Source organism: Charadrius vociferus, unplaced genomic scaffold (genome assembly GCF_000708025.1).
Source record: "Charadrius vociferus isolate BGI_N301 unplaced genomic scaffold, ASM70802v2 scaffold390, whole genome shotgun sequence".
NCBI lineage: Eukaryota > Metazoa > Chordata > Aves > Charadriiformes > Charadriidae > Charadrius > Charadrius vociferus.
This window is the reverse complement of record NW_009646433.1, coordinates 1,095,857-1,119,839: the sequence shown is the minus strand read 5'-3', so window position 1 is coordinate 1,119,839 and position 23,983 is coordinate 1,095,857. Positions and strand designations below refer to the sequence as shown.

The 23,983-nt window shown below is 41.5% G+C and overlaps 1 protein-coding gene across 1 annotated transcript in view; it reads left to right on the top strand.

The window, feature by feature from the left end:
* Nucleotides 1–23,983, top strand: part of PRKG1 (protein kinase, cGMP-dependent, type I) — a 517,290-nt gene that overhangs the window by 46,848 nt on the left and 446,459 nt on the right. Inside the window, exon 3 of the mRNA XM_009881637.1 lies at nt 20,110–20,276. Within this exon, the coding sequence (XP_009879939.1) occupies nt 20,110–20,276 (167 nt within the window). The remainder of the gene's footprint in view (nt 1–20,109; nt 20,277–23,983) is intronic.

Below are 23,983 nucleotides of genomic sequence, written 5' to 3'. Positions count from 1 at the left end.
GATGCTCAAATGTTATAAATTGGAGCCACATTAACTGAATAAGCTCACTGGATTTAGTGGCCATGAAAAATTTTGCTGCAAGGCCAGTACTGAAAAAGGATGCTGTTTAAATATGGCTGAATAATATTCCAGAGCATTGTGGCGGAGCTGTTAAATTGATGCAAAAACTCTGACTATGTAGCAAACAAAATGTAAAACTTGATGACCTTGTACCTTGTTTGCATCGTATAGGATCTGAAAGTATAAGTTAGGACAATCTGACTTACGCGCTGAAGTAAAGCAGTTGTTTGAAGGATGGTCAAGACATGTGAAACGTATGTAAAACGTGGATGCTTGTGTAATTTTACCAAGAAGGTAGGATCTTTACAGGTATTTGAAGTTATAAGGTATGCTGGACGAGCATTATGCTTAGGTGCTAGTTCCTGAATAGTGTCTGAAGTTTAAAAAAAATTACGCTCGCATAGTTGGAAGCCTTCACCTCCATTACCTACTCTAATTTTGTTGTGCAGCAGTTGAAATATTTTTTTTTTACTTTGTTCATACTGAAGAAATGGTATATCGTGGGGAGATGATATTCCACGCTTTTTCTGAGCCTCTTAGTGGAATTTTTATCAATTAAATTGAAAATGTGATGCACAGAAAAGCTAACTTGATGTCAGGTTGTTTGCCCTGTAACTCCTTCAGAGTTGCTTTGGCTCTCTGTTTGACTTCCCAGTACAGAATGGGAGCTATAAGAGGGGCCATCACACCCTAAATCACACGTGTCTGCAGCCTGACGTCAAAGCCCTCAGCTCACCAAGAGACAGGCAAGGCAGAACTGAAGGCTGAGCGTGGAGCCTGGACTGATGCTTCAGATCCATTGCTGGGAGACAAGCAGCGCTACGCCTGTCTCGCTTACGCTGCTGTATGGGTTTTCTTCCTTCCAGCGACATCAACCGCTTGTTTTAAACCTTTCGTGTGCTCTGCACGTTTTTGGAAGACCTAAAAGTCTGTTTTTTTAAATCTATCTGTGTTGGCTATCCTGAGATTGCTCAGACACAGCCATACATACCTTGATACCATTCATGCCTGGATACCATTCTCTCGGCATTGCTTTGTAGACTCAAGTGCGCTTTCCTGCAGTACATACATTGAGAATAAAAGACGGCTACCTCAGAAAATTAGCGTGAAAGCATTGGAGAAAAATTGGAGAAGATGGGGGTTTTTTTTGAGTAAAAAGCTATCCTTTTGTTGCTCATGGCCTATACTTTTTAAAAAGTATCTGTTGTGCGGGGAGGTATTCTGAGAAGTTAAATCAATTGTCTGTTTGTGCACTCATCTGAAGAGGTAAATCAGATGCCGTATTGACAGAGATGTGTATATATGATAAAACTCCAGCAGGCAGGGTTTGCTTTAAGTGATTATGGAAAAAAAAGAACCAAACAACATTCTGTGTAGCCCTAAGCCTAATGTATGGTAATTTTCATTGCAAAAAAAGTTTTCCTCCTCATGCTACAGATGTCTAGGTATGCAATCCTATTACAAAAAAGGAAGAAAAAAAGGCAAAAATACCCTGGGGGGTTATAATGCTTTTTAAACAAGAATCTCAAAATGCCGAAACTTATTTTTTTTTTTTTACTATCCAAAAAGGTTTTTCTTAGAAGCAGCCTCTGTTCTGAACGTAGCTGGTTGAAACCTGTCTCTTCCTGGCAGCTGGGTCTTGCAGGATGAAATAACTAATCAACCTGTGGCCGACGTGGAACAGTAGCCTCGCGATGTGTCCCCTTGGATTGTTAGAGGCTTGGTTCACAGCCAGGCATAGCTTCTTCATGTAAGGCTGAGGTTAAGAGCTCGTCCTTACTGCTGGGGCTTCAGCTGAAAACTTGATTTTTATACCTAAGACTCAGGTGAGTGGTGGTGGTCACTTAACGGCAGAGATTTGTTCTGGGGAAGAACAGCAAATTCCACATCAGAGAATGGAATAAAATGGTGATGCTACAGCTGGTTCCTTACAGCCTCTAAATATAGACAAAATAGCATGTAGTAGAGAAAAAATGTTTGCTGAGTTAACTGGGCTATATTTAGGTGCCAAATAAACAGATTTCTGCTTTTGACCCTCCCCCTCACACCCTCAAAACCGCTTTTTATACTGTCTGAGCAAATTCCACATCAGAGAATGGAATAAAATGGTGATGCTACAGCTGGTTCCTTACAGCCTCTAAATATAGACAAAATAGCATGTAGTAGAGAAAAAATGTTTGCTGAGTTAACTGGGCTATATTTAGGTGCCAAATAAACAGATTTCTGCTTTTGACCCTCCCCCTCACACCCTCAAAACCGCTTTTTATACTGTCTGCAAATGTCTGAGCTGTTCAGGGCTTCTGCTCTTTGCAAAAAAGAGTAATTCTGGGAAAGGAAATCTGTGACAGCTGAAAACAAAACAAAACAAAAGGCAAGCTCTTAGGCACACAGCCCCTGTGTCCAGACTTGTTCTCTCTCGGTCCTTCATTAGCACTATATCCATAGGTTGTTCTAGTTACTGCTTTAAAAAAAACCCCTCCAAACTCTTCTCTGTGACCAAGGTCTTACTGATCTACATAAGAAGTAAGAGCCAAAAAATAAGCATCCTTATGTGATGCATTTTACATCGTGTTTTTGTCTTGCAGCAGGCTCTTTTCCTGGCGCTACTGTTGGTACTGATTGTATGGTTAGATGTTTATTCTTGTACGCCTAATTTTTATTTTTTTTTATAAAGGAAGCAAATAGCATAGTTGTCTTGCTGGAACAGATGAGGAGAGGGAGCCTGCAGATCCGAAACGATCCTCTTCTGCGTTTGACGAGGAGGATTTCATCTGCCCACATAAAATGCTTCTTGTAGCCTCAAGGGTGGCCAGAGTGCAGTATGAAGTTAGTTTTTCCTTTATTTTTTCCTTTTCAGACATACTTGTGCTGTTCATATGTTTTTGCCTCCTCAATTACAAGAAGTTGGGCAGCTTCGGGCACCTGGTGTCGTATGTGAGGGAGAGAACTGTGGCCAGCACAAGCTTTGGTCTGCCCCCATCTTTTCAGGCTTTGATCTATCTGGCTTTCAATGCTGATTAACCAGCATTTGTAAAGTCTTAATTTTTATATTCCAAAGAATATGTTAACTAGAATTCCTTTGTAAGTATGAGCACTCGGTGATTAGAAATTAGGTTTCGTTCCTAATTAAATAGCAAACTACAAGGCCTAGCTGGTAACAAAAACAGGACACTTAAAATTCCAGTGCTCTCATTTAAGGGGCATTGATTTTCAGAGGCAGAGAAGCTTTCCTCAAGTTTCCACATACCTAACAAAACTTAATACAGATATAGGTTAATGACAGATTTATTTAAGGTTTTCTTTTCCTATTAACCTGAGAGTAAATCACACAACAATCTTTAAAATTGGGTTTATGTCTACTAGAGCCAAGAGCGTGAAGAGCTGACGGTTTTGAATAGTTAAAATTCAGGCTAGAAACTTTCTGTATGCTTTTTTGTGTATTTTTTTTTTTCCCCTAGTCTAAAAGCTACATGCTTGATTCTTGGAAGGTATAGCTGGTCACTTGGGATTTCTGCTGCTTGACTTCCAGCTGGGTGTGCTGGGCATATCTGTCAAAAAAAAAAAGAAATCAAGAGCACCTGCAAGTAGTAATTCTGCCTGGCATGTCTTTGTTCTCCTTGACCTCTCTTGCCTCTACAGACTTCTCTGAACTGCTTGGGGGAGAAATATGACAACTGTAAAACTGAAACTCAGGGAGATATCTTCCTCAGCTGCATTTTTGATTGCACTCCTGTTCTTTGGTGCTGGCTCGGTGGCACAGGACAGCCCTCAGCTCTCAGGCATTCACTGGACCTTAGAGGCCATGGTAGGAGAATATCAAAGATGAAATGTCAATCAGGAATTCAATTTCCTAACCAGGTTCAGTTGGAGAAATTCTTATGTATTGTGGTGTCAATGCAAGTCACAGTGTTTAACTGTAAATGCTGTGACTGGGATTGGTGTAGATGGGATTTCTGTGGTTGCTCCTTCATTTGCAGCCTTTCTCGGAGTTCTGCGTGGGCTTTTTGCAGTGGTAGTGTCTCCATAGGTACTGTTAGCTGTGTTATTTAAGCGGTCTTGTGCACAGGCCTCTCTGCATTTTACTGTGGCATAATCATCAGTATGATCATAAAACCTGTTTATTTTGAAGTTGTTGTTCACTGGATAAGGTTTAAAAAATGTCTAGTTGGTTCTAACAAAACTAAGGAAGATTTGAGCATTGTCAGCTTCCTGTGTTGTTGAACCCTTGTCTGACCTCCTCAGCAATTCGTGTGAAAGTATCGGTCATTGGGGCATCATTCCAATTCGGGATGATGGCAGAGGTATGGCTGAAGGCAACGATTTTGTCCTGGGGACCCCAGTTAGGCATGTTAAACCTCGTTTAACCCCCTTCTCGCCCCCAACCCCCTTTGCTGTTCTTAGAAGTTTATTTGCTTGCCCACAAGATAGTGCAAAGCTTTCTCCTTGCTTGACAGCCAAGCAGGATTTATAGCTGTGGCTTATCCAAACAACCTGTAAAGATGTTACAGAGAGTTTAAAAAATAATAGTGGTTATAATTGCAGAACAAATAAACACATGTATTCCTGTTCTCCTCAGCGTACACAAAATCGCATACATACCTTAACTCAGATTGGAGGGGAAAAGACATCATTCTGAAATCTTTTTTTCCCCTCTCTCTGAAAAGGGCCGTCTAAATAAAATATTCTGTTTTAATAATACAGATATGTTAGGGTTCCACAGACAGCATACGATTTACTTAATTTTTATAAATAGAACAGCATTGTGTCTCTGTTGAAAAAAAAAAAAATCCCTGAAAGTAGCATGCGGATTTATTAACCGCCATATACAGGAATTGTTAGATATTTTTCCTTGAGCAGAGAGGCAGATTGTCTAAGTAGGATTTGGAGAGAATAGCACTGTATAGCCCAGCTTTCTCGGATCGCTGCCAAAAAAATGCAGGTACATTTACATAAAACCAGCAGATGAAAACTGACTGTTTTATTCCTAAGGTGTCTTGGCTTCGATTTAAGCGAGAGTACTCGCATAAGTTACAGTATGGCAGGAGCGAAATGGTGTGGTTTGTTGAGCACCTTGTGAAGTTAATGCTGCCAACTACTGAAATCGTATGCTACAGAGAAACAAAAACATGGGACGGCAAATCTTAATGTTGCTTTTAGCATCCGTTTAGAAACATTACACCTAATAATTCAGAGAGCTTCTGTCTTAAGGGACACCAGGGTTAAAGATGAGTAACTGCTTGGTAATTTTATTATTGTAATAGAGGGGAAAAATTGACACAAGCAAGTAAAACCAAATAGTTACTTTAGCTGGAAGAGATGGATGTCTGTTCTCGCTGTTGCATAATTAAGAAATTTCAGGAGTTTTCATTTCTGGAGTGAATTTATCTCATAGAGACACAGGTAAAATCAAAGTGCATTTCCAAAGATCTGCCTGTGTATCATAGTAAGCTAAAACCATTTTGTTATGTGAACAGAGGTATTTCATTTAAGATAGGTAAATCTTGTGTGACCCGGTGGGTGACCTACACAGTGTGTGCATAAGGGTGAATAAACTGAAGTGTACTGAAAATAAAGCGTGTTTCAGATTTGGTGTGAAGGTAGACATGAAAGTGCAGGTTTCTAGATGAACAACGAAGTGCACAGAGATCGGCTGCTGTTCCTTGGTATTGTCATGGAGTTTTCTTCTGTTGCTGTTTGCTAGCCGAGAGGAGATAATAGGCTGAATTTAGATTTAAAATAAATAATACTGAAAGTTCTGCTATTTGCTAACTGACTTCAAAGGTTTGTATTTTTTTGTTCCATAAACTCACTGAAGGGAAGTGTTTTTTTTCAGGAGTTTCAGTGCCAGTTACTTTCATTGCTCATTGGTTTAACACACGCTTGGGCTGATCTTTCTGATCATGTTCTGCTCATGAATATGCGATGTATTAGCATATATGCAAAGAGCCTTTGACTTTGAAGCAAAGACCTGTCTGAGCATCTTTAAAATGCACTTAAATCTCTTTCAAATAATACTCTTTAGGTCTGTCGGGGTTAAACTAGATCTGAAATTCTTTCAACTTACTCCAGTAGTTCCTGTTTCCTGTACCAAAATAACCCGGCTCCTTGGCACACACATTTTCTCCATCTCTTGTTAGCTTTTTCTCTGTATTCCTTCATGTAAATATTTCCTAAACGCAGCCTGTGGAGCATGGAACAAACTCAAAACGTGGACGAGTTGTAGCGGTGCTTTTCAGAAAGTGAACAAAACTGCATTCCTACTCCTGTAAAATATTTGGGACAGAGGAAGCGAACTGTTTCCCTAGAGAGCCACGTGTGCCGTATCGGAAGGACCACTGTTTCCATCTTACTGTGATTCACCGTCCTACTTTTTTGTGTGTGCGCCTTTTTCCCCCCTTTCCCACCAAATCTGATGCAGGTACCTCTGCTACTTCCTTTTTCCTTTCCTATTCTTCCACAGTAAACCCTCAGGGTCCTTCCGGCTCCTTGCAGCCCCATTTTCAAGCCGGTCATGTCTTCCTTCGTACCTTTGTCTCACAGAATGGTCAGGGTTGGAAGGGACCTCTGGAGATCATCTAGTCCCCCCCCCCCGCCAGAGCAGGGTCACCTACAACAGGTTGCACAGGAGGGTTTTGAATGTCTCCAGAGTGGGAGACTCTATAACCTCTCTGGGCAGCCTGTGCCAGTGCTCCACTACCCTCAAAGTAAAGAAGTTCCTTCTCATGTTAAGATGGAACTTCCTATGTTCAAGTTTGTGCGCATTACCTCTTGTCCTATCACTGGGCACCACTGAAAAAAGACTGTTCCCATCCCCCTGGCACCCTCCCTCGGAGGATTTGTAAGCATTAATAAGATCCCCCCTCAATCTTCTTTTCTCTAGACTAAAGAGACCCAAGTCCCTCAGCCTTTCTCCATAGGAGAGATGTTCCAATCCCCTCATCATCTTCGTTGCCCTTTGCTGGACCCTCTCCAGCAGTTCCCTGTCCTTCTTGAACTGGGGAGCCCAGAACTGGACGCAGTATTCCAGATGTGGCCTCACCAGGGCAGAGTAGAGGGGGAGGATGACCTCCCTCGACCTGCTGGCCACACTCTTCTTGATGCCCCCCAGGATGCCATTTGCCTTCTTGGCCACCAGGGCACATTGCTGGCTCATGGTCATCCTATTGGCCACCAGGACTCCCAGGTCCCTTTCCACAGAGCTGCTCTCCAGGAGGTCAGCCCCCAACCTGTACTGGTGCATGGGGTCTCTGTCCAGGTCTCCTGGCCTGGGGCTCCGCTTTCTGCTCCTCTCCCATTGCAGGCTGCCGTTTCTGGTTTGCTTTGGCTGCTGTTTGCAGCAGGTCTCGATGGACTGCCTGGTGGCAGCAGGGAAATAGTAAGGGTCAGGAACTTGCATGGGGAGCTGGAGGGGAGAAACTAGAAGATGCAGAGGTGGAGGAGCCCAATGGAGGGTCTAGGGGGTGGAAGGAAAGAGAAAAGGAAATGATGGTGCGATGCACCAGGGATTTCAAGTAAGATACTCGGACGAAAAAAGGAAGATGATCCAGAGCTGTTGTAATAGGAGCAAGCATTTCTGAGTTTGAAGATGGTGTGGGAAGGTGATGAGACATAAGGGTGGTGGGAAATTGGAAAGTAAGTACAGGATAGTGATTCAAGGAGAAGAAAATAATATAAAAGTACATTAGGCATGTGATCAAACTTACTTTTCTGCTCATATAATGCAGATAAAGGTAACTTAATTCTGTGCCCTGTTCTGGCTTGTCTTTTCTGTCACAGTTCTCAGCCTCGAGACCTATTTCTTCTCTCCAGTGCCCTCGTTTTAGAGCCTTCCTATGAACAAAAGGTTTTTTATTAAGGACCTGGACAGCAGACTGGCACCACTTTTTTATTATAAACTATGGGGAGCAGGGGCATTTATAACTACCCATAGCTACAGCGTATGTTGTTGTAGTAGGTGCTCTTAAATCACTACACAGCAAACAGTTTTATCTGCCACATGTCACACGGGAAAAATAGTTTGGGAGAAATGTATATGACTGAGTTCTTGTTAGCGCTCTTGCAGCAGCAATGAAGTATGGGATAGGGATGGCCAAGTGGCGTCTTCATTTGGATTTCACCTGATGCAACAAATCCTAGATCCAGGACATCATTTGTAATGGTGGGTTGGTTTTCCACGTGAGGTTGTGTAAGGTGACCATCCCAGAGGCTTAAAGATAAAATCCTTCCTAAAGCTTTTGAAGCTGTCTTGCATTCCTCTCAGCGGGAGTAGTCTTGATCTTTTCTCTAATTGTGATTCCTTGTGCTTTCAAATCCTTATTGCTGTATGAATTCATGGATATACCTACCGTCAAATCAGTGTGCGTCTGTCTCCTGTCCTGTTACGCTTGTATCATTCTATCCCATCCCATGTTCCCCCATAGCCTTTGCATTTGCCGTGGTTGCGAGGGAATTCCCCCTGTCCCCTGATGCGACAGTGACAAGCTGCAGGTACATTTTACGCACCCTGTCTCTGAGAACGGAGCCTTGTTTGCTGTCTGCCGAGCCTGTACTCTGTGATGGCAAATACGTATGCTTCCCATCACTCACGTCTCAACAGAATGAATCCTGAGTATTCCTGTCTTATTAAAGGAATGGCTTTCTTGGCTTGCTGAAGGAGGTAGAATAGCAATCTGCTTAATGCACGTTGCTGTCTATCCTCAAGAAACAAGCAGTGCTCTTGTTTCTCATTGAAATGGTCCTGTTTGTGAAGAGGAGAGCTTTCCCTTGGGAACACCTCAGCATCTCCCACGCTGGGATTATGGCTTGCTGGGCTCTAACACCAGTAGGTTACAAGTGCTCATAGGGGCAGGTTGCCTTAGTGTGTGATCTCCAAAACTTGCTCGGCAGGTGAGCATGCCGTTCCTCTGTTTCACCTGGGCAGGACGCGTTTGTGTTGCTGCATCCTTCTTTTATCTTCATATGTCCATTCCCAGTAGCTTTCCCTGAAGACAAGTGATGCCATGAAATGTGGGGTTACCTACTATGCTGCTTGTGCAAAAATATCCTCCTGTTTGCAAGAAATATGACATTTCCTCTTCCCCTATACATCACATTTTTTGTGAAACATTCAGCTCCTCTGGAGGACAGTTATTTTGATCAAAGAAGGGCCGTTCCCTGAAGTCCTTCAAAGCTCTTCATCTTCTCCTTGCCTTCCATCTGAATTTGGTGCCCTTCTTCTGATGTCGTATTTGTCAGTGTTCTTCAGAACAATTCTTTTGTGTTTATACGTGGCTGGATGGGGTGGAATAGGTTGCAGGTGTCCCTAGAGTTTGTCTCATATAGTTTATGGGAATTAGGGAAATTTCTCTGAATCCCCAGCACATGTCCTCTTACCTCTTGTAGCTTGTTCTTTACTAGATAGCCTGAGACTTTGTGAACACTTTGCCCTGAGGCTGTAACTTTCCAAGCTTGGGGAATGTGTTGGCTTTTTTGTGAGACATCTGCTGCTCTGGAGGTGGTCGCCTCATGCCGCTCTCATGCCTGCTTTGTAGCTGGGCCGTTGGACCACAGTCCCACCCGCAGTGCCCCTCCATGAGGACAACACCGTAGTCTGTGTCCTTCTGCTTTGGAGTTTCTATACCTTTTTTTTGGCTATAGCCAAATGCAGCATCACAAGCTGGGATTCTTAGTAGACTTCCGAAAACAAGATTTGCAAGAGCATGTCTGAACAAAAAAGCATCTTATATGAGGCAGTTGCTGTCGGGATATTCTTCAAAGCTCAGCGGGAGAGCGACAGTCAGTACTCATGCAAGGGAAATAAGAATTAGAAGATAATATTTTGAATTGACAATCTCTCCCAATCTGACTTCGAAGGGAAAGAAACCGTCAGTGGTACTGCCCTGCTACGAGCCCCAGACCTCCTCGCTCTTCCACAGACACCTTCCGAGCTTCCTGCTGCTGTTCTTTCTCCGTTTAAACATTATCAAGTTGTATGGCTGTTTAGAGTTCATATCATCTGCCAAAAGGTGCTTGCCCGGCTGTAATCCGGTTTATTAGCAGACGAGGCAGAGCCTGCGTGATGGTACTCCCGCAACTCCCCTCAAGACTGCTGTATCCCAAAGTGACCCTTCTGTAAGTAGGTACATCGGCAGCGCTTGCCTTTAAATCCCCGCGGGCTGCTCCTTGGCTCTCGGCAGGAGGGGGTATGTTATTTAGGTAATCCCACACATCTTTCAAATATTTATGTCTCAAAGCATGGCTTCTAACATCAGTCCGTTTACCGACTCGCAAAGCAGGATGAAGTCTTTCTCCCTAAAATCCCTAAGAATATTTACTGAAAGACTAAGGCTCCAAGCACTTGTCTGCATTCTGCTGTCGTACACCTATGGCATTTAAGCTGGGGACTTCTCCAGGCGGCAGAAAAGCAGAAGAGCTGAGGCGACTTTCCTAGTGACAGTAACATCCATCAGAAGTGTTAGATGAATCAGAGTAAGTGACGTTAAATCTCTGTCACTTTTTTTTCCCCCTATACATCACATTTTTTGTGAAACCCCATCCTCAGCTTACACTGGAAGAAGCTATATGTTTACGCTGTTGTCACAGAGTTCACTTTTGATCTTCTTATGCCAAGGAGGAGCGAAGTGCTTTTGCAGAGCACATTCATTTTGCCTGGACAAAAGCACATTTAGAAAAGCTTGCAGTGCGTTAGTAGCCTCTAACCCGTGAGATGAGAATGAGCTGTCTCTGCTCAGAGGATCTCTAATTGGATTTCTGCATCTATTTAAATTAGGTTATCATCCACTTGGCAGATTTCCTGCTTATTCCACCAGGGCGAAGGCCATCTCCGTAGCGGCTATCAGTAACTTTCTTCTGCAGGGCATCTGAAGGCAGTTCTGTCCGCCTGTTCATTTATCACTATGAAGCCATGCAGTCCTCAAAATATGCTAATAAACTTGGGAGAACTGTTTTAGTTGCCATTTAGCTAGACTCCTCATACCTGCCTCCAGTCAAAGTTCACTGCGTGGAGCTGCCAAGAGTGGAAACTTTCGTGGATAATTGTTTGATTGATGGAGAAACTCTTGCCTTTAAGGTAGGTGGTTCTCTTCAAGATGCATTGTCATGACCTTCAAGATGTGTTGTCTGCATCGCCGCGACTCAGTGTTGATAACTGAACTCCTGCTGGAGGAGCTCAGACTGTTTCTGGATCCTCTGGTGTTGCGACATATGGGTACATATGTTTTCTTCGCTATTTTTGTTGGTGCAAAAAGTCTCCAGCTCAGTTGCGCTGGATGTGAGCACCAAAACGGTGAGATGCATTGGGATAACACCCTTGAAAAGACCGCTTTTTTTTGGCCAGATGTCTCTGAGAGACACTCCATTCCTCCTTCAGCACGACTTTGCTACGTGTTTTCACCTATAATTAGCTGCCCAAAGCTTCTTCAGTTTGCTTCAGGTAATCAAGTAGCTGCTTGATCCTGTTTGGAGGTATTGGTAGTGGTTTCTCAAAATGAAGCTCACGTGGGAGTTCCTCGGAGGTGTCAGATATTTCAGAAGTAGGCAAATTGTGCTGGCAAGAGCCAACTCTTTTTTTTTTTTTCCTTTTCACTGAGCTTGCCAATGTTTCCAGTATCTAAACCTGGGTTTTTGTAGGATGCAAAATACTAGCCTAGAAAAGGGTGGTAAATTAAGATCTGTGGGGTGAGACATGTTAAAATGCAAGAGTTAACCAACTCTTGCCTACAGTATTTTTATACTAACAACAATTTTCAGTGTAGGTGAAAGAAGAGTTTAACATTTTTTTCTTAAATTATTTTGCTTTTTAAATGTCAAATGCCAAAATATGATATAATGAACAGCAGTGTAAATGAACTGCATGTTTTACTGACATATTTAGAAATCCTAAGTGGAGCTGTCTGATCGATGTATTCTTTACTGAGCTCCCTGATTCCACAACTGTAAATCGTATTTAAGGACAAGCAAAATAAAAATGGGGGGGTTACTTTCCGTTTTCACAGGGTTAGATGAGGGCACAGTTACTTTCCCTGTTACTTGTCTCTTTAATCAAAATGTCAGTTTAAAAAAATGTCCGTGTACTCTTCTGGAGAACATACTCTTCCATCCAACTATGCAATAACAGTCTCAGCTGAAGATGCTTAAGATCCTACTCAGAAATTTCCTCTTGCAACTTGAAGATGTGCTGTGGGTTGTATGTTGTGGGAAAGGCAAGCATTGTAAAAAACATCCACAAGTATATTTAAGGGCCTTCATGTTATTCAGTCCTGGACTTGAATCCTACTCCTAGTTCCAGTTAATGAGACAAGAATAGCTCTCTGGAGTTATATTTAAAATTCCCTTTAAGAAGCATTCAAAGCGGTCTTTAACCGTAGCCAAAACAAACAGCTAATGTAGAGTTATCGACTATTAATGGCATTACAGTCCAAACAAGACCCAGATTTTACCGAAAGGTCTGGGCTTTTCTGTACCGTTCTGCTCCTAGTAGTAAGTTGTATAAGAAGATCCATTTGTTCGCTTGCAGGCTTTAATATTTAAAGACATTATCTGGTATTGCGCACTACAGAACGTGACAGTTCCTATTCTGTTGCTGTCATGCAAAAAGTATATACTGCCCTACGCTGCGGATGTTTGTTACTGCTTTTAACACAAAACCTCCTGGAGCAGTCGGGGAGGACCCTCCACCTCTGTGTGATTGACCTGGCACAAATAATTTTTCTAACATCATAAACGCTTTGGTTGCAAAAACAGCTTTCCTGAGGGCTATGGGCTTTAAGTTGGTGGTTGAGGGATCAAGTCATCATCTTGGCAGGTTCTACTTTCTGCCTCTGTTTCTCATAGAATCATAGGATCATAGAACTGTCTAGGTTGGAAGGGACCTTTAAGGTCATCAAGTCCATTCATCAACCTGACACTGCCAAACCCACCACTAAACCATGTCCCTCAGCACCACATCTGCCCGTCTTTTAAATACCTCCAGGGATGGTTACTCCAGCCCTTCCCTGGGCAGCCTCTTCCAATGCTCGATAACCCTTTCAGTGAAGAACTTTTTCCTAATATCCAATCTAAACCTCCTCTGGGGCAACTTGAGGCCATTCCCTTTTATTCTATCACTGGTTACTTGGGAGAAGGGATTGACCCATCTGGCTACACCCTCCTTTCAGGTAGTTGTAGAGAGTGATGAGGTCTCCCCTCAGTCTCCTTTTCTCCAGGCTGAACACCCCCAGTTCCCTCAGCCGCTCCTCATGAGACTTGTGGAACCATATGTAGGAACCTAAGGGAGACCTACCACACGTAACGCAGCCCGCCGAGAAGGGATGAGTGCAAGGAAGAGATTTCAACTGCTGTCTCTTGTTGACAGTCATTTTGGTATCACTTGAAGGCTTTATGATTTTTGTCTGTCATTTTTGCAGTTCTGTATGTTTGGCCAGGCTGCAGTATTCATAAACAGAGCCAAGAAGATAACGTATGCAGATAAAATACATGCAGGATCTACGGGCTATTCAGTGGATAGAATAATTCTATAGTAAGCAATAGCTATTTTTTAGTAAGGCTTCTATATCTATATATTTACTGCTTTTTAGAAGGTGGGAGCTTTTCTGTATGGAAGGGAGCATCTCTATAGACAACTTTTAAAACACAATATTGAAGTTATTTTAACTTGTCCATTCTGGATGTCACTGTCCTCAGTGATACATACATCCGTGCTTCCATCAGAGATTTTCTTTAGTTTTGTTGGTTAAAGAGATAATGAGGTTCATTATTGGTAACTCCAGTGTTCTGGTGTTAACTAGACTGGGAACTGAAATGCTGAGGTCCTATTCCACAGTAGTGTGTGACTATATGTTCTGGTCTTACTCTTTTAGGTACACAAGGGCTTAAAAACATAGTGAAAAGCTCTGTGAATGTGGGCTTTGAGCAAAGAGCTTCTCCAAACCTGCTAGAAACTGCTTTTTGTGTTACCTGGAATGGATGCCCCTGTAAGAAATGTCTAAGTACAACTTGAAAAAAAAAAAAATCTCTTTAACACTTTTTACAGTGTATTTGTATCCCACTGAATAGTTTCTGGAAATCTGGAGCAGGCATAATACTTGGCCATGTTTTCTCTTTTTAAAGAAGATTTTTTTTTTTTTTCCATAGCCACATTTTTTAGAAGTAAACATTTTTAAACATTTCACGGTGTGGATTTTAAACAGACGGTTGTTGTAGGAATTGTCTGGACTCATGTATCACTCGTCATATTCTAGGTCAGAGGCTGCGGATTTTTTTCCACGTTTCTTATCTACTGAAATCAGCTTAATTCCTTGTGGAGGGATACGGATATGGAAGCGCCCAAAAAAGTAGTGCTTGGGCACCAGTTTCTTACAAATACGCTTGTCATGGTTTAGTTGGCGGATAGATGTAAAGGATGCATATGTGTGTTTAATTTGGATTTTTACAGCAATGATGAAACAGCACAAAAAAGATGCCATGGGTTGCAGTAGCTTCAAACAGGGTTTATCATATGAGTAATTAAGGAGTTCTCATCTTCCAGGGAGCTGCGCTTTCACAGTTTTAAACTTCAGCCCTGGCAGTGAGCTCTGTGTCTGGGCTTGGTCTAATTCCTGTAGATGTTTCCTTCCTAAACACGGGGCTTTAGGTCATGAGTGGTAAGTAGTTGGCAGACCCTTGATGGGGGAGGCTCTAGAAAAAATACTCCTTCCCCCCCATTAGAATTGGCATAAAAGTTCATCTTGAAAAGTTTTGTTTAAAATTTGGAGAGAGGAACAGCTAAAGAAAAGGTCTTGCGTGTTTTTATTCTCCTTCTCGACTATTAATACAAAATGTCCTTTTTCTTTCCCTTTTTTTGAGACATCTTCCAGCCTGTCTGCCTAGTGCATTGCTTTTCGTTTTTCTTGCTGGCGGTTTAAAATGGTTTAGGTACATCGCTGTGGTGTTATACTTGTGACCACCATAAAATTCAGATCTGTTTCCAGCTGCTCCGTGCCACTGTTGCCTAAATTGGAAGTCCTAATTTCTTTTATTATTCTTCATCCAGTTCTTTTTAATCAACTCTTGCCAGCTGTAGGTTACTCGGAGAATGATAGCTGTGTAGCTACTGCAGCTCCCTTTGAACCTAAGGTTCCCGCAAACTGATGCTGTACCAGTGTGGTACGTATCAAGGAGGGCTTTGCATTTCTCTGAGCATCATCCCTAGATGATGATACTAGGGCAGTAGTCTTTCCATCTGCACTTAAATTCTTCTCTTCCTTAAAGTCAGCAAGCGGCTTTTCCACTGTTGAAATAAGACCTTTTAGGACGAAGATTAACTTTTTGTTTTAATATTTATCTTACGTGCCGGAAGGTACAAATGTAGCATAGAGAATGTGGGTTTTTAGCTGTGGGCGAAGAGCCTGAGATGACTATTCATTCTGCTCTTTGTAAAATGTAAATTACTGTCAGGATAACAACAGGCTGTAATACAGGGTTTGGTATTTTACTATGTACATTGCAAACCACTGTAGCATTAACTTTGCTTCTTATCTGGGGCTACATAACGACTCGGGTTGGTTTTTCGCATCTGCTACAAACCAAAATTTTTATCTTCTGCCTTCATGCTTGTTTAAGTAGCCAGCGGATGTTAGCGGCAGGCTTTTGAGCAAAATGCTCGGCCAAATTCTGCATTTTTATGGCCTCTGCAATAAGGCAAACCTTTAATACGAGCCTTTTCCAGCACAGCTGAAACACGGCTTCTGTGCAGAGCCCCTGGCTGCTGAGACAGAAAACGTGGCTGAATTATTATTTTTTTTTTTTTCCAGGCATTTTGCTGCTCCCGAGCCATCATGCTGGCTTGTTGGGGCGGTTGGCGGCTGGAGGACCGACGCAGCCCCCAGTACAGGATTAGGCGGTGTGTGAATTAAGGCACATTTATATGCTTTCCTTCTCAGAGGCATTCGCAACCAGGCCTACAGGGTTTTTACGTATTAAGTGTATTTTTAGCAAAGTTCTTAAGGTGCTTTTTGCATGACTTCTGCAAATTAGAAAGCAGTTAGCTTGTTCCTACTGTCGCCTTATTAATTACCGTGGTAGACTTAAACTGATTTGGGAAAGGATGTATTGCAGAGGATTGTGCCCTTTTTTTTTTTCTTTTATTCCCCAAACTGTTCATCAAATCTCCATCACATTTGATCATTAATCTTTCCGAAAAACAGTGATGGCTTAGTGCCAGGTTCCTAACTCTGGAGAGTAAAGATGACAACAACGACTTTCTACTCTGAGCGACCCTCTGCATTAGGAGCCGTTCAATTCAACACTAAGTAAATATTGATGAAAATGCCTCCTTCTTAAAAAAGGGTCATTTGGAAATAGTCCTGTTCCCTTACAAATATTGTAGTTGATTTTGTTTGCAGATTATTTCTATTAGAAACTTGCACCAGCAAATGCAGAATAAATACTATTTGAAACTAAGAGGTAATGAAACAGCTGTATCTTGTTTAAACCACTTGCAATAGCAGGAGTGTGTTCCATTTTAAATACTTTTTTTGTGTTACTAGGTAGATTTGTGTATTCACACATCTGGGATAGATGTTGTTTTAAAATACTAATGATGATGATGATTAAGGAATGGTGTGGTTTAGAGAAACATTTGTTATGGAATAATTGTGAACTGTGAGTTAATCTATACACTTTGAGCTTCATTTCATGTAAAAGATAAATATAAAGGAAAAAACCCAGTCTGTTTACCTGACATTGCACCTGTGAATTATATTGAAAGAAAACTGCGTAATAAAATAATGTAGAAGTTGCTGAAGGCCTGGTGTGTGCAAGTATGTGGGAATGGTGATCTACATTGCATGAATAATTTTTTTGAATTATTAGAGTGACGAATATCCTCTTGCAGGGAACAATAGAGTAACTTATTGTAGCTATGACAATGTATTTTTAGTATCGACTAATTTTCAACTATTACAAACTAAGCTCTTTGTTTAGTTTTTTTAAAGACGGATGGAATATTTCCTGATGGAAAGGTTTGTAGCTTACAAACTACAGCGCGTGGTTTGGTCTGATGGGAACACACTCATAAATATGCAGTTTGGGTTGCAAGGTGCTTGCTACTACAGCCCGCCCCGTCTATGGGCAGCTGGAGGTGCTTTTCTCTCATGCTATGCTCTTTCTATTTGAAGTCTCATTTTAACTAATTATCCTTAACTAATAATATCTATTTTGGTTACATTCAAGCGTGACTGAGTTATTATCCAGACCATTCGATGGAGATATTTAATTTTAAGATGCTTAGATGTGGCGGAGATGAAACTGGGTTATTGATGTCCCGGCCAGTGTGTTTTTCCTCTTAATGGATGTATTTCGTATTGTCGTTAAAAGGGTTTGAATGACTCGGTGGGCCTCTGAGCTTTAATTTCTCTGATATTTGTATGTTGAAGGGCAGAGGCTGTGAATCAGTTGGTTCAGATGTACTCTTAGACTGTAATAATACTATTAAGCTCACAAATTGACCGAGTTTGTTCGTGTTGTGTATGTTTTGCTGCATCTCCCCAGACCAGACTTCTAATGCGCCACCCTAGCCCCTGTACTGCTCCTTCGCCGTTGTTTAGACCAAGTTTCACATATCCTTTTCAAATCATTTGCTGTGCTCGATTCCAACCAGAAGAGCATTGTTTTTTGCTGAGGGCTTCTAAATTACCAGGGGAGGTCTGACTTGAACCCCGTCTGAATTCCCTCTGCTCTCTTGTGGGTATTCTTACAAACACTCCACTTGAAAGGCTGACTTTATTTTATCAAGGAGAAAGCCTCATTTTGCGCCTTGGAATGAAATAAATGGCTGAAATTGTAACGCTAGTTGATATGACTAATGTGAAAGCTTTTATTATGCTTTCTTTTTCGGCAGGCAGTTTGAGTAATGCTAATAATCAGTGCTTTTGTTAGGCGGATTTGGGGGACCTGTGGGGGTGGCTAAGACCAAAAGAGCAGGACTGAGTCGAAGCATAGAAAGCGCAGTCTTGCTCTAGCAGAGAAGGAGGGAAAGCTGGAGGGGGACTTTTTGCAAGGGCATGTAGTGATCGGATGAGGGGGAATGGCTTCAAACTGGAAGAGGGGAGATTTAGATTAGATATGAGGAAGAAATTCTCTCTTGTGCGGGCGGTGAGCCCCTGGGGCAGGTTGCCCCAAGAAGCTGTGGCTGCCCCATCCCTGGAGGTGTTCAAGGCCAGGTTGGACGGGGCTTGGAGCAACCTGGGCTGGTGGGAGGTGTCCCTGCCCAGGGCAGGGGGGTGGGAACTCGATGATCTTCAAGGGCCTTTCCAACCCAAACCATTCTATGATCCTATGAATATGAAAATTGGGTTATCTGTCATCTGGTCAACCTTACAAATTACCAGTTTTCTTGCATTACTGAAAGCAAGAAGCAACACAGATGTAGATTTTTCTTTGCACGCACCAGGAATTGGAGTAAGAGTATGTGAAGTCAAATTAAATTTCTCAAGAGCAAAAGGGGTTTTACAGCAGTCTGAGTCCCTGCCGTCTTGCAGACGGTACTTGAAAAGTCTGGTCTGCTTCCCGTCTTGCACTTCAGCTGGGTCAGTACTGATGGACTGTGATGTCAAGTAGCATGCTTTGTTGAAATAACCTCAAAACTATCAAAAGCATAAAAAAGCATCTTAAACATAAATGAATTGAATCAGTGCTGCACACAACACTGAGGTATACTTTAAAAGGAGTACAGCACAGGCGTAGTATCTCCAAGGCTGTCCAGCTGGTTTTGGACTTCTGAAGTCCTAATTTGGCTCTTTATCAAGAAGACACAATCCATTAATGTATCTTTCTTTGGAAACCTTGTTTCATATTCATATTTCAAAAAGATAAAACTCTTTTGAATGCATAAGCTCTGCAGGTAGCTGTCGTCTGCCTGGGCTGTGTTCACATTAGCAAGTAGTTCAGCCCGTAGAAGTGGAGCTGCAAGGTGAGGAATGAAGGGCCAAGGACCTGGTGTCCAGCCTGTAGGTGTTTTAGGGGCTTTCGTTTTGGTCTGTATATGGATTTAGCGTTCTCAGTTGTTCATTTGCACAGGCTGCTGTAGGAGTTTTTTGCAAAATGTCATAACATGGTGGTTACGCTGCATTAGCAGATGGATGAAGTTGAACTTGACAGTCTGAAGGGAAGATTGGAGGGTTCACCTGAGCGTGACTCACTGTGTGGTGAACACTTTAGTTGTAGAGATTGAAAGAATCTCAGGAAAAACACGTCAGTGGTTTTGTTGCACATTTTCTGTCATAACATGACACTGGCAGAGGCACTTTTAGAGAGCAGGTTGTGTTATGTACCCATTTGGGTGGTCTCCCAGAGAAGGCTTGAACTTTGAGTTCTGAAATCGGTATCTTCAGAAACAACTCATTTTTACTCAACTTCACAGAGCGGCTACTAAGAACTCCAGACTTCCAACCCCATCGCATGCAAAACCAAAACTGCATTTGTGATTTAATGCACACTAATATAACTTTGGAATTTTCCATTTAGTCATCAAGAAATGAATTAATGGTGGTGTTATTCCTGTAACAGTGGTGCCGCCTCTAGTGAATATAATGGCCTTTGGTATTTGATTAATACTCAAAGAATCAGTGCAGTATCGCACTTTTGTGTGCTCCAGTTTGTATAATTTAATAGAAAATATAATAAACTAAGTCATAAATCCTTTAACTTCTTGTTTGTATTTCCTTTCAATTTTGTATATGGAAGATATTTCAAGCAGCTATGTTATTCTTTGGTGTTATTATAGACGTGAAACTTGTAGCTAAAAGAGGATGTTGAAATCACATTAAATCTATTTTTATTTCAATACTTGATGTGTCTAAAATTTATTTACCAAAAATAATTACAAGTTAAATTTTCTGTAATTTTTTTTTACCTCTCTGCAGATGAACTTGATCAGATTTTTGGGGAAAATTTTGGATTTTTTTCCCAAGGAAATACTCATTGGGGCACCGTGCAGTTGCGCTAAAGTTCACGTGCTATTAATGAGCTCGGCTGATGGACACGTGGATAAATCTTGCCTTTTTTTTGCCGCAGGTCCAAGGAGCTAATAAAGGAAGCGATCCTTGACAATGACTTCATGAAGAATCTGGAACTGTCTCAGATCCAGGAAATTGTGGATTGTATGTATCCCGTGGAGTATGGCAAAGACAGCTGCATCATCAAGGAAGGAGATGTGGGTTCCCTGGTGTATGTCATGGAAGGTACGGTTTAAAAAGCTAGTATTTGATTCTTTTTTTCAAGACATACAGAGACAAAAACTTTATTTCATGGGAAAAAATGTTTCAAAGAAAGAAGTTAAAGACGTTGTCTAAATATGGTTGTTGAAAAATTGTGTGGACTACTTTTGCCTGGAGAATTTCTGACTAAATTTGCGTACCTCCCTATATAAAGAAAGAGGGTGAAAGCTGTTAACCTTGCACTGAGATTCGTTTGAATAAACCTCCACTAAATATAGTTCTTTGGCTTTGAGGCAATACCAATGGTTTGCTATATAAATTAGGGACTTAACAGAAAGAATGGTGTTATGGAAATGGGAAATAACTGTACAACAAGGAGAGTATGGTCATGGCTTGTTACCTTGTAGGGCATTGTGAGGACAAGGTTATAAATGTTGATAAAGCACATGGGGCTCTCTGCAGAAGCGATGCGTTGTGTAATAGAAAATGGTATTTTTTCTGTCCTGTGCACAAAATAAGTGTAGCATCTGCAGTTTAGCACATCTGATTTGTCACAGTGTGTGTTGTAGCAGGGTTTTGTTTTCTTGGTGGAATATGAGAGCATTGGATATTCTGCTGTTCTTGGGAGCCGTCAGGTTTCTGAAAAGCTTTTAACGGGATCAGCGTTGCCAGTGTTCTGCCTCTCCAAAATGTCAGCTATTTGCATTTTGTATCTTGTTCTTTCCAAGTTCTCTAACTCTTCACAGGTCAAATCGAGCATCTTTTATAGATGTGCTTTCTCTTTAAAGGAAGTGTATGCTCATTTGTAGGAGTTCCTAAGCTTGATCAAACCTCTTGTCCGTCTACTACAACATCCCTCTTCTGAGAGAGTGACTGATAATGAGTTCTGAGGCAAATGTCACTGTTTTATTTCAACTAATGCAACAAGCGAATTCTCAGTTTGATTTGGTACAATGCAAATGGATAGATGCTTATAAAATTCTCCTTGCTCCTTACCAGGGCCATCTGGTAGACTTGCAAGTATTTTGGCCAGATAACACCTAAGGGGAATGGAGGTTTCTCGTTTGCCCGTATCTTTTGAGCAAATATGGGAAAACTACAGCTTATGTATAACTTGTGTGTTTATATCTACGTGTACATGCTCAAATTCGTTTCTTAAATTGTTCTTTTAAACAAAAATATTTTCAAGGCAGTAAGCCGTCCTTTAAACATGGTTTCCTGCCAAACTCTTAACACTGTATAGTTGCAAATGCTCTTCACTAGTTTCCCAAAACAGCTTTAATGTTCTGTCCTTTTAAGGTTAAGTCCTTTCTCAAGGCACAGGTTAATTCCTTCAGTCCTCCATTTGAATACAGAGACTACTTTGATGAGGTGCAGGATCTGTTCTACTGCTAATAATAAACTGCCTTAAAATAATATTTGAATAGTGGGTTTTTTTGGTTTGGGTTTTTTTTTGGTTTTTTTTTTTTTTGGTGGTAAAATGTGGAGGTTTTTCACTGCACAGCTCTGTGCTTGCTTCCCAAAACACCACCACATCAGAGGCATGCTCACAGTATTTTTGCTGCACGGCTGGTTTTGAATGTCTTGTTCGGTGTTGTCCATTGATAAACCCCATAACAAGAGGACACTATCAAAATCGGTGCATATTTATCTCCTGCTCAGCCTCTTCACATTCTTTAGAGAGGACTTTTTGGGGCGTTCACAGGCAGACCTGTTCCCACCACAGTTTGGAGTATTGAACACCGTTTGTGTCCTGGTTTGAGCAGCACAGGATTAATTTCTCTTTCAGTAATTTTACTTTTTAGTAAGGTCTCTTCTAATGCTATAGAAAACTGCATTTTTGGAAGACTCTAGTGTCTGAATTTGTGAAAATATTTACTTTATAGCCAGTTATGGTATGTGGGTTTCAAGGCCTCAGTATTTTGGAGCTTGCCAGGTGCAGGGATAAGGAGAAGCGAGACCCGAGCACTTGACCCAAGCTGCCCAACAGGATTATTTCACGCTGTGAACGGCACATTCAATATAAATTAGAAAGTTTGCTGAGGAGTTTCTCCTCTTCTTCGATGGCTGCCATCCTGAGAACTCCTTGCCCCGGTGCCGGAGCCCTGAGCCCTTCCCTTCCTCCCGAAGCCATAGGCCTCGCAGCATCCGTTCTCCACTGCTCTCCGCTGCTGGGAGTGCACAGCTTCCTGCTGATATAATAAGCTGAATATAATCATGGTATATTTTATATTGGTATTAGGATCAATATTGTTTTTTTATTATTATTATTGTTAATTAAATCTGTTTATATTTCAACCCTCAGGTTTCCTTGTTTTTCCCCGATTGCCCTTCCCGGGTGGGGAGGCCTTATCCGGTGATAGAATAATTGTCTAAACGACAATAAATTGTTGTGGGTTCCTCAAACCATAACAGCTTGGTACCGAGATGACCCTTTATTTTGATACATCTGATGATAATGCACTATTAGTGTCACTTCCTTGAATGTTTCTAATTGTTGGTCCAAACTTTATCCCTGGATTTTTGATTTCTTTTCTTCTAAAACTAATGTGTGTCAAAGACAACTTTTGCATCTTTTGGGCTCTTTAGCTTACCCTTGCTCTTCTGGCAGCCCTCTGTGTATGAGGGCATGACTTGGCTCTCCCCCAGTCTTCGGTTGGTCTCGTAACTTAATTTAAGATTATTTAGATAGCTCCGTAAATATGCATAATGCTTTACAAACAAAATTATGAAGAGTTTATAGTCTATGTTTAGACATAATGCAATGAGTGATGATGAAGTAATGGAAATGGAAGAAGACGTTATCAAATGGGTTGGATTATGGTTATGAGAACAGGCTCACTAGCTCATTTTGGCTTATCATACTGTCTCTTCTCAGATATTAACACCCCTCACTGCCCCCTTCCCCTCCCCCCAATTATAAACTTTATTCTTTACAAAACTCTGCTGGAGAAATCCATCTTTGAATATTACTGAGAGGTATTTTCTTTTCACAAAAATCAAATAAACGCTGCAAGTGTTTCTTCCATTAATTCCTTTTTCTTTCCTTGCTTGGACTTACAGCCGTGATTAATATGAATAAAAATTTCTCATGTAGAGCATTTGATAACCAATACTCTTACGTTTGTTTACAATGTATGATTCAGTGTTTACATAGAGCCACTTACCAGAAGGCTGACTTATATATTGGTAATGTTTCCTTAGACTATATTTAAATAATAATTTAAGTAAGATGGATTTGAAAACATCCATCATTTTCACTGTTACTTTCTGCATTCTTGTTTATCATGGTGAAGCAATAGTCGTGTCTGTTTTAATTTCCCCTCTAGACAACAAGGACTCTACTAGTTCTGGTGAGACCTTTATAACTGCAATCGTTGAGTGTTTTGGTTCTTTACCATGGATGTTAAAATTGTTATGCGTGTGACACTTGCTGAGCTTGGTGAATCTTACAAGGCTGTATAATTACGAATGTTGACCTCCAAACTCTTTCTTCTTTGCTATGGCTTGATGCTGCTTTCTGAAGGTAATGCCGGGTTTGCAACCTTCCTTGGGTGGGAATGGCTGTAGCATTGTACCTCAGTAAAGAGTCAGGAAAAAGCTTGACTCCACTTTTCCATGTTCTCTTTGGTTCTAGCAGAAAGGTAATTTCATGCTGTCCAATACCAGGTTTACATGTGCAGTCATTTTTATCCATGCATTTGCCCAGTGCTACCCACACTGGTTGGCTT